Source organism: Prenolepis imparis, unplaced genomic scaffold, assembly GCF_030444845.1.
Source record: "Prenolepis imparis isolate NDT839.2.m4 unplaced genomic scaffold, iyPreImpa1.0 SCAF_12, whole genome shotgun sequence".
NCBI classification, from domain to species: domain Eukaryota; kingdom Metazoa; phylum Arthropoda; class Insecta; order Hymenoptera; family Formicidae; genus Prenolepis; species Prenolepis imparis.
Window position 1 is genome coordinate 12,099,818 of NW_028141170.1, and position 13,797 is coordinate 12,113,614.

The following is a 13,797-nucleotide window of genomic DNA, read 5'->3' on the forward strand; positions in this document are numbered from 1 at the left end:
TAAATCGTTTTGACTATGCAGATGCATCATTCTTAAAAATACAAAGATGATTCTGTGATAAATTTTATATCAGATCAGATAATAATCTGCAAAATACACATTTATATTTGGCTGAGTAACTTTTTTTAAATATTTAAAATAATAAAACAAATAAATTTTTTATAAAACATAAATTTTTATTTATTTGGCGCAATTTTTTGATATCATTATTTTTTTTAGAAATATTAAGTTTTTTTACAATAATTTAAAAACACTGTTTTTTGTATAACACTTTTTCACATGGCGTGTGGACTTGGCGCCCTTTTTTTACCTTTTTTTAAAAAGGTAAGTTTCTTTAATGATAGGTTAGACGTTACTTTCAATCATTGTGTTTTTTATAGACTCAGCATTTCTGTCGTACCTTGTGGAAAAGGAACAAGTAGATGACAATATTGAGCCGGTAGAAATAGAAAATTTAACAAATGCAAATGACAATGCAAATGCTGTTGATAAAAACGCTGGTAAGATGCACACTTTATTTTTGTGTAACTAATGTCTAAAATCAATTCTTTATTTTTGTATAAAAGTATGTTTACGCAAGTTTAAATATAATATATATATATATATATATATATATATATATATATACATATAATATACTTATAATATTGATTTTTAAAATTTACTTTTTAATTTTTAGATACGTCAAAAACATTCGTATGGCCGGATAAAGCGGTGTTTTTATTAATTGAAATATATAGAGAAAAGGAAGAAGAATTCTCAAGTGGTTTCAAGCGCAGCGACAAAATTTGGGCTGAAATTGACCCCTGTCGAGCTGGCTCCCCCACTTTTGAAATATAAAAAACCAATAGGGCAAAATAATGAGCTATTTATGAGCTTTCATATCCCGCAAATTAAAAATTTAGAGCTCGTCGCTTTGAGTAGGAATTTAATATTTTTTGTGGGGGGGCTGAGTCGACGTCGACTCAGCCCCCCCACTACTTAAAAATAAAAATATTGAATTATTCTTTGAATTAGGAGCTATTTATGAGCTTTCAAACTGATATAGTTTCGATTTTTGAGCTTATTCCTTTAATTCCCAAACAACACTTTAATTGACGCAATTCACAAAAAAAATTGTTTAAGTCCGAAATGAAAGGAGCACGTAACTCGGAAGGGGGACAGATGATGAAAATATGGACTTGACCTTGAGTGACCTATTGAAGGTCAGGTCAAGGTCATCGATGTTTTCTTAAATGGAACCCCCTACTTTTCTATTGCATGTTCTTATAGTCCTTGTCGAGACGTTTTCAAAACACTACCTATTGATGTCTCTTACGCAAGCCGTTCCCAAGATATGAAGCTTCAAAGTTGACATATCATCGGGATTCGTATTGTCCAATGTACACCGCGGAGGTTGTTCAGTCGAATTTGTACATCAAGTGGCCTTAAAAAGGGCAGACTTTGTGTGTTATGTGTGTATGTGTGTATGGGTGTGTGTGCTTCTTTAGTAAAACTTTTCTGATTATTTTTTTTCTGGTTATTTTAATGTAAGGGAAAGGATAAGAAAATGGTAGAAAAAGAGAAATAAAAGTTTTACTAAAAAAGCACACACACACGCACGCACGCACGCACGCGCACACACACGCACACACGCACACACACACACACACACACACACACACACACACACACACACACACAGTCCCTTTTTATAGCCACTTGATATACAAATTCGACTGAACAACCTCCGCGGTGTACATCGGGTAATGCAAATGCCGGCGGTATGTCAAATTTAAAGCTTTATATCTTGGGAACGGCTTGCGTAAGAGACATCAATAGGTAGTGAATATATTTAGCATCGCAAATCGCAAACAAAACAAAATTATGACTATTTTTATAATTAAAATATGATGAACCTGCATTTTCAGGACACTGAAAAAAATAGGCTGTAGTTCCAAAAAGTAACTTAAAAAAATTTTTTTCAGTAGCTTTTATCTTTTTTAGTAATGTTAACAATTTTTTAGTAACTTACTTGAATAATAATATGTTTACCATCAATAGCTCCTATGCAATGATTAAAATTACATAAATTTTCAAAGTCTTCAGAAATACTTAACCATTTTTCTTTTGTAAAAGGATATGGGAGAACATCTTTAGAAAGAGTAGACCACAATGCACCACAAGTTTCTGAAATAATATTGCTAACTGTGGTTAATCCAAGGAGATATTGATAGCTCATAGAAGTCATTGAATCGTCAGAAGCAAGAAATCTATAAAAAATATTTTTATAATAAATTTTTTAAATATATATACCATATAATTGTTAGATTGAACGAACTTACCTGTGAAGATCCTAATTATGCCCTTTGTCTCGTCCGGATTGAAAAACTATGTAGTCGTGCTCCTGCACACTCCACGACAACAGAATTCAAAGCCTCGTTTAAAGCAAAAAGAGGGCGCTGCTCCCTGCGCGTCCCCGTTCTTCATAAGTTCAAAAGACTAAGAAGCAAATCGCAATGTTATAGGGAGTGAAAGAAGAGAAAAAGAATGGGTGGGCGTCCATCCGGACGAGACAAAGGGCATAATTAGGATCGAACTTCACAGGTAAGTTCGTTCAATCTAACAATTATGCTCGATTGTCTCGTCCGGATGGAAAAACTATGTAGTTCATAGATGCGATTTGCTACGGAGAATCATATATAATATGAAAAGAGAATAACATACATTTCTTACAAAGTTGTGTGATAAATAAAAATCTAACGTAGCGCGGAAAATCGCCGTCATAATAACTATAACAAAATTCATCTTTTTTTTATGGTAACAGAATCGCGTTACTAAATTCCTCTGGGTTAATGATAGGCCTGTTATAGAAATTCGCAAAGATGCGGGATTCGCCGGTCCAACCTGTTGCACGCTTAATTAGGTCAAGCGCAACTCCTTTCTTCGCAGCACATGAGTTGATGCGTGTCGGGTACTATGAGCTGTAAACCTAGTAGTATCTATATCGCATTGCTCTAATCCCTGTCGAATCCAACGGCTCACAGTTTGCGCTGTAACTGCTTTATAAGGTTTATTACAAGAAATAAAGAGGGAATCGCATCCTGAAGGCCGCAGGTCTTTCATTTTATCTGTATAATATTCTGCTATACGAACAATGCAAAGTTCCTTGTGATCTTTAAACCGGGAAAAACAGAAGGAAGGCTGGGTACGACCTGGAGCTGACGTTTTAATACGGTCAGGAACTCGCATAATTAATTTCTCACCTATGACTATCTGCGATATTCTCACGCGAGCGTCTGAGCACGCTGACCCGTTGCGAGGGCGAGAAGAAGAACTATTTTCCTGGCGATGGTATTTAGAGGGTACGAGTCGTACGGGTAAATGAGATCTAACTTCGCGATTACGGGCGCCGGATCTCAGACCCAATCATATCTCGATTGCGGTGGTTTGAGTGCTGCCACGCCCCTGCAGAAGCGTCTGACCGCCGGATGCTGTCCTATTTCGTTTTCGGAGATTAACGATATTGCCTATCTCATCGTGTTTAGAGATGAATACGATGAAGTAGATTCTAGTTCCTGTGCTAGAAACTCTAGTGTTTGAGAAACCGACGTAGAAAAAAGGGGTAAACGTCTGCGTTGACAGAAATTCCACCAAAGGCGAAGAGGGCGAGTATACTGCTTAATGGTCGACTCAAACAAAGAAGCCAGCATTGTAGGAATGGCTGAAGGTGGCATTGGCGATTTTTAAACGCCTCGCTGATACTCTCTCGACAGTCAGGGAAAGCGACCTCCACGCTGGATGGTGATTCCTGAAAGGCGAAGAGAGCAAGGATTGACTAGGCGAAAAAATTATCGGAGCCGATATTAGCAGACGTTGGAACAAGGGAAACCAGGCCTGAGAGGGCCACCAAGGAACTACTAGAGTTCCAGTTGCCGCCTCGTTATATTTCTTAATACGCGAGGCAGCAGGATAAAGGGGTGAAAAGGATAAAAATTCAATTTATTCCATGAGAGGGTAAATGCGTCTACCGTGAACGAGTCAGGGTTTGGGAACCATGAAACGTATGTACTGCACTTGGAATTGAGTAGAGACGCAAACAGATCTATATCAAATGGGCCAAAGGCCCTAACCACTCGCTGGAAAGCTCTGTGCGACAGAGACCATTCGATATCGGGATCTGCGATACGAGATTCGGCATCGGCAATATAATTTTCTAAAGATGATATGTACGACGTGAAAACAAAGATATTACGTTCTTCACACCAGCGCCAAATCTGTCTTGAGATTTCTGAAAGATGAGAATACCGGATAGATCCGAACTTGTTAATGTAGGCTATCGCGGTTGTATTGTTGATACGAAGGAGGACATCACAGTCGTGCAGGTCGGCTGCAAAGCAGCGAAGGGCGTTAAAGGCTGCCCTCAGTTCCAGTGTATTAATGTGGAGGAATCTGTCTTCCTCTGACCACCAGCCGTGTGTGCGCGACTCGCCGCAAGCCGCTCCCCAACCGTTCAAAGACGCATCAGAAAAAATTTCTCGAACAAATCTGCCAGAGCGGATTCAATTGGACTGGTCGGAATTCGACAGAATATTAATCCACCACGTGAAGTCTGATTTAAGATAGGAGGGGATTTCCATGAAAGCTGAAAAGTCCTCGTTGCACCTGACCAGCGCTAGAAATTTTTCACGTTCGAAATTCTTAGTATATAGGAGACCATATTGAACGGCTGGGCAAACTGAGATGAGCGATCCTATCATGCTAGCGAATTTTCTTATGGAACATCTGGTCTTGTGGGCCATGTCCGATATTAAGTTTAACAATTTTTCTCGACGGTGCAAAGGAATTGAAATAGATTGCTTGCTGGAGTCAAAAACAAAACCTAAGTATTTGCAAGTATTCGATGGTTGTAATTGAAATTTCGAATAGTTTATCCTGAAGCCCAATGATAGGAGTAGATTAAGGGAAGCGTTTACGTTAGCTTGACATTCCTCAGGGGATGAGCCGAGGAAAAGAAAATCGTCCAAATAAATGACCGATTGAAAACCTCTTTGACAAAGATAAGAGATGACAGGACGCATGAAGACATATGGAGCTGTCGACAAGCCAAAAGGTAACGCGGTGTATTCGTAAGTTATATTGCGCCATTGAAAACGGAGATACTTTCTATGCTGTTCTTCTATGGGAACCAGCAAATAGGCGTCCTCCAGATCTAGAGTAGCCATCTGGGATCCCGGTAACATAAGGCGAATATCCGTACGCCAGTTCTCGAATTTAAAATGCGACGGCTTAAGGTAAGTATTTAACCATCGTAGGTTTAGAATATAGCGTTTATCACCTGATGGTTTGTCGACTAGGAAAAATGATGATAGAAACTGATCTGCGCGGGGTTCGACCGGTTCTATCGCTCCTTTGTGCAAAAGTCGTTCTATTTCCGATTGACAAAATTCTCCAATAGATCTCGAAAATTCCATCTCTCTCAGAGAGGCTCTTGGCGGGGGTGAAGATATAAAAGGGAGGTGATAGTCCTGTATTATAGCTTCTAAAATCGATCGGTCGGCGGTAATATCTTCCCACTGTGCCACCAATTTATGAAGGCGACTTGCGGTACTTACGTCACTTATCGATGATATCGTGACCGGGATCTCGAGAGCGAGTGTGACGGCTTTTGGGGTGGTAGGCTCCTGTCTTGCGAGCCGTCGATGGACGAGCAGAAGCCTTCCGGTTTCCCGGGACGTGCATTTTAGGCGTTGATGCCTGAGAACGTCGTTGAGGGACTTGCTGGCGTATGGGCTGCAGGGTCTTCTTTCCCACCAGAGATGCCGCCTTGGATATATCGCGTCCGGCCTTCTCACATACCTGTGCTGCCTTGAGGGTCTCCGCAAAGTTTTGACCAAATAAGAATTCGTCAATGGTTGCTGCCTCCGCGGCATTTTTGCCAATAATATTAAAGGAGGGCTTGGTGAAGGCCCTTTTAATTAAGGAGAGCCGAAAGTGATGGTTCGCGAGTAAATGTATGCCCTCTGAGAAGAATAACAAGGCGGAGCATGCCTCGTCGTTGAGCTCGTGTAAGATTTCTGGTTTTAATAAAATTGATATGCCTGAGCCGAAAGCATTAAGGCAAGCTCCCACCTGAGCTTGTGACCGCGCCTGGTACTCGTCACGTTTAATAACTGAGGGAGCTAAGGCGGGGACTAACTCCTTGTTAAGTTTAGGCGGGGCCAGTGCCGCCAGGTCTGCCTTTACTTCGTATTTGAAAAGCAGGCCGGATGATATGTTTTCGCTCAGACCAACTCGAGCCTTAGTTTGAATCGAGTTTAGCATGACAGGATTCCAGGCGGACGAAGTAGTAAGTGATTGGTCTCCTTCGAACAATTCTCTGGCTACGGCATATGAATTTGAAAGGATCTCGGGATCCTGGGAATCCGGGACCACAACGACGGGCGGATCGGCGAAGTACTGTACCCAGGCTCGGCGGACGATTGACCTCCCCATTGGTGGGTTCTAGTACTACTGAAAAGAATAACCAAAGCAGAATATAACAGTCGGTTATGTCCACTCTTTGCCACGAAAACAGCCAATAAGTGGGTCGACAAGTGGACATACCTGGTACAACACCCCGGTCAGCTTGTGCGACCGTCTGTTTTTCTGCTGTTGGCTTTATGGCCGGTATCATGGACGGTGCCGTATTTTCATCGCTGGGCGAAACGGACGTCGTAGGCGACCTAACTTCTGAGATATGTCCTTGGAGGTTATGAGCGACAAGACTGCGGACCTGCTCGAGAATCCGAGTGCAGCTATCTCTAGAGTAAGTGTCCCGAACTGATGACTCCCTTGACGACACACCTCTGTCCGAAGAACGAGCACTATGTAATCTTTTTCTGCGTCGCGAACACTCGAGATTTTCTGTCACGGAAATGAGCGCGCGAACGGTGTCTGTGATAAACTTTCCCTTCTTCTGAATGTCTCGAGGATTTTTGCTTATTGCTCTTATACTTCGGCATCCTAATCGATGATGATCTTACAGATAAATTGAATAAATAAACAAATAATAACCGGAATGAGGCGAACACGTGTTGCACAGGTTAACGAACAGAACACAATGAAGAACGGGGGCACGCGCAGCGCACGGGCGCGCAAGGAGCAGCGCCCTTTTTTCGCTTTAAACGAGGCTTTGAATTCTGTTGTCGTGGAGCGTGCAGGAGCACGACTACATAGTTTTTCCATCCGGACGAGACAATCGGGCATAACTTTATTTTAATTTTTTGTCTTTTAACTTACCTTAATGTCATGCATAATCTTTCACTGGCGGATATTGGTTTTCGACATGTTTGTTTTGAAATTAGAGGTGCTACTTTGCATAATAATTTTTCAAATTGAATTGCATTTATACGAAAATAATTTCTAAATGTACTTATTTGTTGTAAAACTGTAGGCAAAATTGCATTATAAAATCCACATGTATGTATTATTTGGAATAATAGATTAACCCAAAAACAGTTTTTCTTGTAACGTCGTTTTTTTCTTATAAATAATAAATAACTGCCGCTAATCCTAATCTTCTTCTCTTTTCCTTTATATTGTTTTCATTTATAATTTTTGCACACTCAATCATCCAATTATAATATCTTTTTGCTTGTGACATTGCTTACATTTATTTTATGGCAACTGTTGTGTGTGTATTAACGGAATTTTTCTTTCTAAATCGCGTCGCTGGAGCACTTTTCATGCTCAATAGCTAGTCGCTAGCGACAATCCAGTCACGTGACTTTTTTTATCGCTGAAAACGAGCGATGAGCGACTCATGAAAAGGTACCTTAACGTGTGAAAGCGATGTTCGAGGAACTGTCGCAGCGTCTCGTACCCGGGTGGATCAGAAGACTGCTTGATGGAGTGTTCCCACTCTCGTCGGGTGCGTGAATTCAACAGTTCAGCGCACAAGTGAACGAACAAAGTCCTCATTGCGTGAAATCGGCCGGCCAATACTCTCAAGCGAACTGACAGTGGACGCGACACCATGGAAGATTCTGCGCAACTCGGGAGCTGACTCTGATTTCATCTTTGATAAGAAGGTAAATTTGCACAGGCTTGATCGGACTACCAATCTCTTGTTCTCAAAGTAATTACTGAGAGTTGTGCACGTGAATAGTTTTTCGCTGTAATTTGTAGATTTTTTATCAGAGACTCTGCTTCGCTTTTTAGACACACTTTAAGGTAGTGTAACTTTTCAACCTCAAAGAGCTGCGATTCGTTACTAATGATGGACAGGAAGAGGTCCTTGAAGGATGGCCACTCTTCGAATCAACCTGTGAACTGAGGAAGCTGAATCCGGTGCAAGGTGCTACGCGCCGGCTCGACCTTGACTTCGCGGGGCGTTTCTACTTGACTCGTTTTGGTAAGCCGTGCGGCGCAATCCAGAAGCAGTCTCTTCTGAAAGAGGTAGGCTTCTTCTACTAGAGCGGGGAGATCCACTTTTATATAGTCATCCTTCTTCAGGGCATCTTTATGCTGGGAGCGCAGGGCCTTGTGATTCTCCTCAAATTTCGACCAGTGATTATCTAGGTTGGTCAAACGGGATTGTACAGCCCCGAAGATTATATTGGCTTGGCCCAACTTCTTTATGTTTTCCACCGCTTAGCAATACGTATATGAAGGTCTCACTGCCCTTGAACAAGGTCTTCAAATGATGTCTCCATTTTGCAAGTAGTCACTCCCGAACTGCACGGGAGACCACATCACACGCGCACAAGATTGCACTAACAAGCGTTTGCCGGCTCGTAAGCACCGATCCAGCTCGAAGGACCAGAAATGTTCGTTGATGGAGGATGTTTGAGTGGGCGAAACACTGAGAAGCACTCGAGGTTTCAATGTCTCGAACGTTAACTTTAATAAAATTAAAACTTCTATTTACAACCTTTTAATCTTAAACACTTTCCGAATTCGCAGCAATATCCTCGAGCAAAGAATTTTCTGCGCTTCGAACAATTTGGTTGCGCAGGGAAACGCGATTCAACTGCGTGACAATTTTAATTCCGGAGGTTCTCACAACAGCTCAAGGAGACTCGAAGGAAGACTGGGCTTTCGGCAGCTTCGACTCGCGGCTTTATCGGATTTGGTCTTCTGGAAAGTTCGGGACGGAAGTGTCATTTTATATTGTTCGATGCACGGTTGCGAACTTTCCAGAAAACGGGCCGACGATTCCGCGAATTAAAGTGCCCTATTAGCAGAAGTCAAATGCGTGGGTCTCGATGATTGAGCCCCGACAGTGAGGCATCGGCCCAAAGATAGTGGTTCGCGCATGATTAATGCGCGCGTGCAAAACGCTCGCGGCTTCTAGCGCGATTGCACATCTTCGGAGACCCGCGCTTAATTTAATTCGCGCTAAGTCGATCGCGAACAATAGACATATGAAATGTACAATAGATCTATGAAATGTTCGTTCTTTATTTATTTTTTACATTGTTTTCCACAATATATGCATTTTTGCACCATTTTCATAAACTCTACCTCCTCCACAGGCTGTATTTGGCTGTTGTGTCTGCAAAACTGGCATCTATGCTTTTGAGAGGACATCCTCGGCTCACTTCCGGCAACATTGTTCAGAAACAAATATTTACTTGTTATCGTGGATTGCTTTACCAAATAGGTGGAAACTTTCTCTTTGAAGAATATTAGAGTAAGGACGGTAGCGGAGATTTTCATTAATCAACTTATCTCCAAACATGGAGTACCCACAGACATTCACACTGATTAGGAGAAGAATTTCGAATCGAAGTTGTTTTCAGAATTAATGGAACTGCTTGGAATTAGGAAGACGCGGACTACCGTCCTACATCCACAGTCTGACAGCCAGGTTGAACGTCAGCATCAAATTATAACCAATTATTTGGCGAAATATATCTTCTCGAATCAGAGAGACTGGGATCGATGGATTCCCATGTTCCTTTTAGCGTATAGATCTTCGAACCATGAAACCACCGGAATGATTCCTGCGGAGTTATACTTCGCCCGAGATCTTAGGTTACCCGTGGGTTTATTACGGGGAAATCCCCCTAAGTTTCAAGGAAAGGAGTCGCTTCCGATGGGAAACTTCATTAGGATCTTGAGAGAAAAATTAGAAGAAATTCATTCTAAAGTTAGAGATAAGATGAATATAAAATTTTCTTGAGTGAAGAATTGGTATGATCAGAGAGTTAGAAAAATTTTATTTTAGGAGAGGCAGAGCGTCTGGTTCTATAATCCCTGAAGAATCAGGGGAAGAACCCCGAAGTTGCAAAGTAATTGGGAGGGATCTTTCCAAATAGTTAAAAAATTCAACGATGTGGTGTATTGCATTCAAAGAATACTTAGGCAGAGGAAGAAGGTGGTTCACGCGGATATATTAGCTCCTTTTTCTGTTAGAACTGTAAAGGATTGTTAGAGTAGATTGGAACCCAGAAAAGATGCCTGTTCAATTCGAATAAAGATTTTTATTAGAGAGTTAAGAGTGCTCTTTTATTTATTTAAGTTGTGTTCAAAGTTATTGTTGTTTTCTTTTACAGTTGAGAGCCTTTGATCCAAGGAGAGGTCTGTCCAAAGAAAAGTTTCCTAATTGAAGTGGCCGAAGCATAACAACTAGCTGGGACCTTCCTGAGGAAGAAAGAAATTTGCTTTCTTTGCAAAGAAGACTGCCTCACCCACGGTTTTTCATTCGTGGTTTTCCCGTGGATCGTAGAGCGAATGTCGAGACAAGGACTTGGGGAGTTCGGGGATGATGGATCCACGGTGGACACCCCTTTCTTGTCCGAAGAACTTGAAATAATCCTGCATAACGATATCCTGAAGACGGCGATCATAAATCGGAAAGGAGAGGGACAACGCAATTTGGAAGATGTGTAGTCGGCAGAAGAAGGGAAGAGTTTGGTCAACTCTTTCCGGAAAAGGAGCCGATTGAAGACCTGTTCTCATATTCAAGTGGAGTAAGGAAGACGTAGCCCGGTAACCCGTAGCAGCAGCTCAGGGAAGACAAGAAACCGTCCAACTCTGGAAAAGTGTGGATGTTTGATTGGGACCAGTAAGACGTATCACCCGGTAACCCGTAGCAGCAACTCAGGAAAGGGAGGAAGATTCGTCGGTACCCTGGAGTCGGCTGGAACACACTAGCGGTCTCCATTACTGATCGGGACAATCTAGAAGAAGGAGGGCAGTGTTGCGTCCCTGGGTTTCATCCCTTAAGCGGGAGATCGTCGTCAGGAGGGTTGTTTATCAACCTTGTTTAACAACCAGCGCGCGATTGTTTATCGGCGCCATGACGAATTCGGTCTCGGGCTGTTGTGCCGTGAGGACGTATTCTCCGCCAGCGATTATCATTCACATCTAATAAATATTCGACTGTTGTATTATATTGTGCTGTGTTACATTATTTTCCTATTAAAGTTATTTCGCTTCCTAAGATCACGTATTTATTTCGGGCACGAGTGAGAGAGTTTGAGAGACGCATTGTGCCAGCGAGTTATCACAAAGTCGGCCCGCGGACTCAACAATATGTATTATTATTAAAATTATCAATATCTTCAGCAAAAATTTCGCATATATCACAGAAATGTTTCTTTAAACTTTTTGATGTACGATAACTGCAAATATAATAAAATGCATTACCTTCAACAATGTCTTTTTGTAGATAATCATGGTCATCAATTTGAGCAGGTATCTTTTTTTGCAGTGACGTATTTTGTACAAATTTATTTTTAAATTAGAGTTTTGCAGTCACCATGTTTGTTTCCGATTCCTCTACATTTAATGTGCAATTTCTTGTTTGAACTGAACAATGGTTAGTAGCAAACGATTTTCTAAAAGAGTAATAAAATTGTACTGGAGTTGGATTGAATGCATTGCCCGATAAATTCCTAATCTCACTGAATGTATGTTTTATTATATCTTGATTGATACGCTTCATTAATAAAAATTTAAATTCTGAATTAATTTCCTTTAAGTATTCCCACATTTAATTTAAACTCTTTATGTTTTGATTCCAATATCTAAATACATTAACTTTTTTTGTAATATCTTTGCCATCTTTTAGAAATACTTTAAGACTACAAAAGTATGCTTTTAATGTTTTTAATAATTTCACTTGTTTTTCTGAAGCTACAAACGCGTTTCTATTTGATTTCTTTCTTTTAACAGGTAAAGAATTAAAAATATTAAACGCAGCATCTAATTTATCAACGTATTCGGATGTATCTTTAGCAGATGCCGGCAAATGTCCAAGTAAAATCATTGTATTAATAGCAGAAGCAACTGAAAAACTTAAAACTTGAGTAGCATATTTTACTTTCATCCGTTGAAAATTATTTGGATAAATGTGTGTGTCCTGAGCCAATTTAGGTACTAACTTATTTATTTAATTGAAGGGGGGGGGGGGGCTGGCAAGTTAAGAGCCACGCGCGGTAATTAAAGCGCAAAAATATATGTATGTTTTTGTCTTTATTTAGTGAACGTTTCGGTCCATGTATCGGACCATCTTCAGCATCTGCTGGTACAAAAAAATTTTTTTTGACAGATTACAAATATGGATCATTAAACAAGGTGAATCGAGACAAATGAGAGTCATACATACGTGGAGTTTGAATATGCACGTTGCGAGTAAATATTTCAGAAGAGAAGGAAAAACGGTGAGCCTTCCCCCGGTTCCAATCGTAGGAATAAACTCCTCGAATTGTATGCGGATGACCGTCATTGTGTTATGTACTCCTATCGACGAGTATCAGTTTATTGAAACGTTAAAAATGAAAATTTTAAAATTGAAAGAAGCATGGGAGACTCACTTTCTTCCTCTGATATTGCATGTTGTAACGAGCACCGGCATATCGCAACTGTCAAGAGTTTAAACAGATTGACTAAATTTCTAACGGGGTCATGTTGTTAGACAAACACAAACGAACCTTATGTGTCAATAACAATTCGCAAACACGACTAAATTAGATTAAATTTTCGACAAGTTATTTATTATTGAAAGATAAGAATGATGTAAACTTTCTGTATCGCACTGACGGTTTAAACTATTAATTTGTCTTTTTATTAAAATCATCTCTGACATCAAACGTTGGCTGTTCTTCCGAAAGGGACACTTCGAGTTGAGGGCAGCCCTTTTGCGTACTGAAAGTAGATACCAAAACAACGTAATATATAAAATTTCAGCCGCGGCAAATCATTTTTTCAACAGTTTTTACCTAAAAGTAAAATCTCAATTAAACTCAATAACAGTATTAATACTTTATAATTATCAGTTTGTGTTTTTGGTTAAAGCAGAGAATACTTTGTAATTATCAGTTTGTGTTTTTGGTTAAAGCAGAAAATTCTCTGCTTTTTTTTTTTTTTTTTTTTACATATATAAATATATATAAATATATAATTTACATATATAATTTAAAAAAAAAAACAAAATTACAAACAAAAAAAATAAAAAAATACAAACTAAAAAAATACAAAAACAAAAAATAGAAAAAATATGGAACTAAAAACCTCCCACGTCCTCGTCGTTAGTTCCGGGTAATGCCAAGAGCAAGGATAAATAAATATCTGGGTGTTGTCCTGAATGGATTGTAATCCTTCAGGTACATTATATCAATGTTAGGTGTAGAGTGAACTTCGTTTCATCTTGCAAAGTACATGCGTGGATGCAGTGAGTTCCGCCCCCCCCCCCCTTCGGGGGGGGCTCCACTCCATTGGACAGATCCACGCATATCAGAAACGTATGTATACACACACACACACACACGGAGGGTGCAAGGGGGGCCTTCGGCCCCCCTCCCGCACCCTCCCCGTCGGTAGGCAGCG

General features: G+C 40.4%; 2 protein-coding genes across 2 annotated transcripts; both read right to left on the reverse strand.

Annotated features, from left to right (window-relative positions):
* Nucleotides 1-1,685: 1,685 nt before the first annotated feature.
* Nucleotides 1,686-11,328, reverse strand: LOC145943977 (uncharacterized). Its single transcript, XM_083051895.1, has 5 exons — nucleotides 11,229-11,328; nucleotides 8,286-8,537; nucleotides 7,261-7,552; nucleotides 2,015-2,252; nucleotides 1,686-1,914 (listed from the first exon to the last, which is right to left on the reverse strand). The coding sequence occupies exons 1-5, from the start codon at nucleotides 11,326-11,328 to the stop codon at nucleotides 1,783-1,785; spliced, it is 1,014 nt and encodes a 337-aa protein (XP_082908021.1). The 3' UTR covers nucleotides 1,686-1,782.
* LOC145943925 (uncharacterized) lies at nucleotides 5,235-6,474 on the reverse strand. Its single transcript, XM_083051847.1, has one exon. It carries the CDS (start codon nucleotides 6,472-6,474, stop codon nucleotides 5,596-5,598), a length of 879 nt encoding a protein of 292 aa, XP_082907973.1. The 3' UTR covers nucleotides 5,235-5,595.
* Nucleotides 11,329-13,797: the final 2,469 nt, after the last annotated feature.

Excerpts from the sequence above, each read along its gene's own strand:
- LOC145943925 (XM_083051847.1), bottom strand. The coding sequence starts at position 6,474 with ATGGGGAGGTCAATCGTCCGCCGAGCCTGGGTACAGTACTTCGCCGAT.
- LOC145943977 (XM_083051895.1), bottom strand. The coding sequence starts at position 11,328 with ATGATAATCGCTGGCGGAGAATACGTCCTCACGGCACAACAGCCCGAG. Across the intron at positions 8,538-11,228 it reads CGCGCTGGTTGTTAAACAAG|ATAATCACTGGTCGAAATTT; the intron begins GTTGATAAACAA and ends TGACCAACCTAG. Across the intron at positions 7,553-8,285 it reads TCAGCTTCCTCAGTTCACAG|GAAAAGAGAAGAAGATTAGG; the intron begins GTTGATTCGAAG and ends AACAATATAAAG.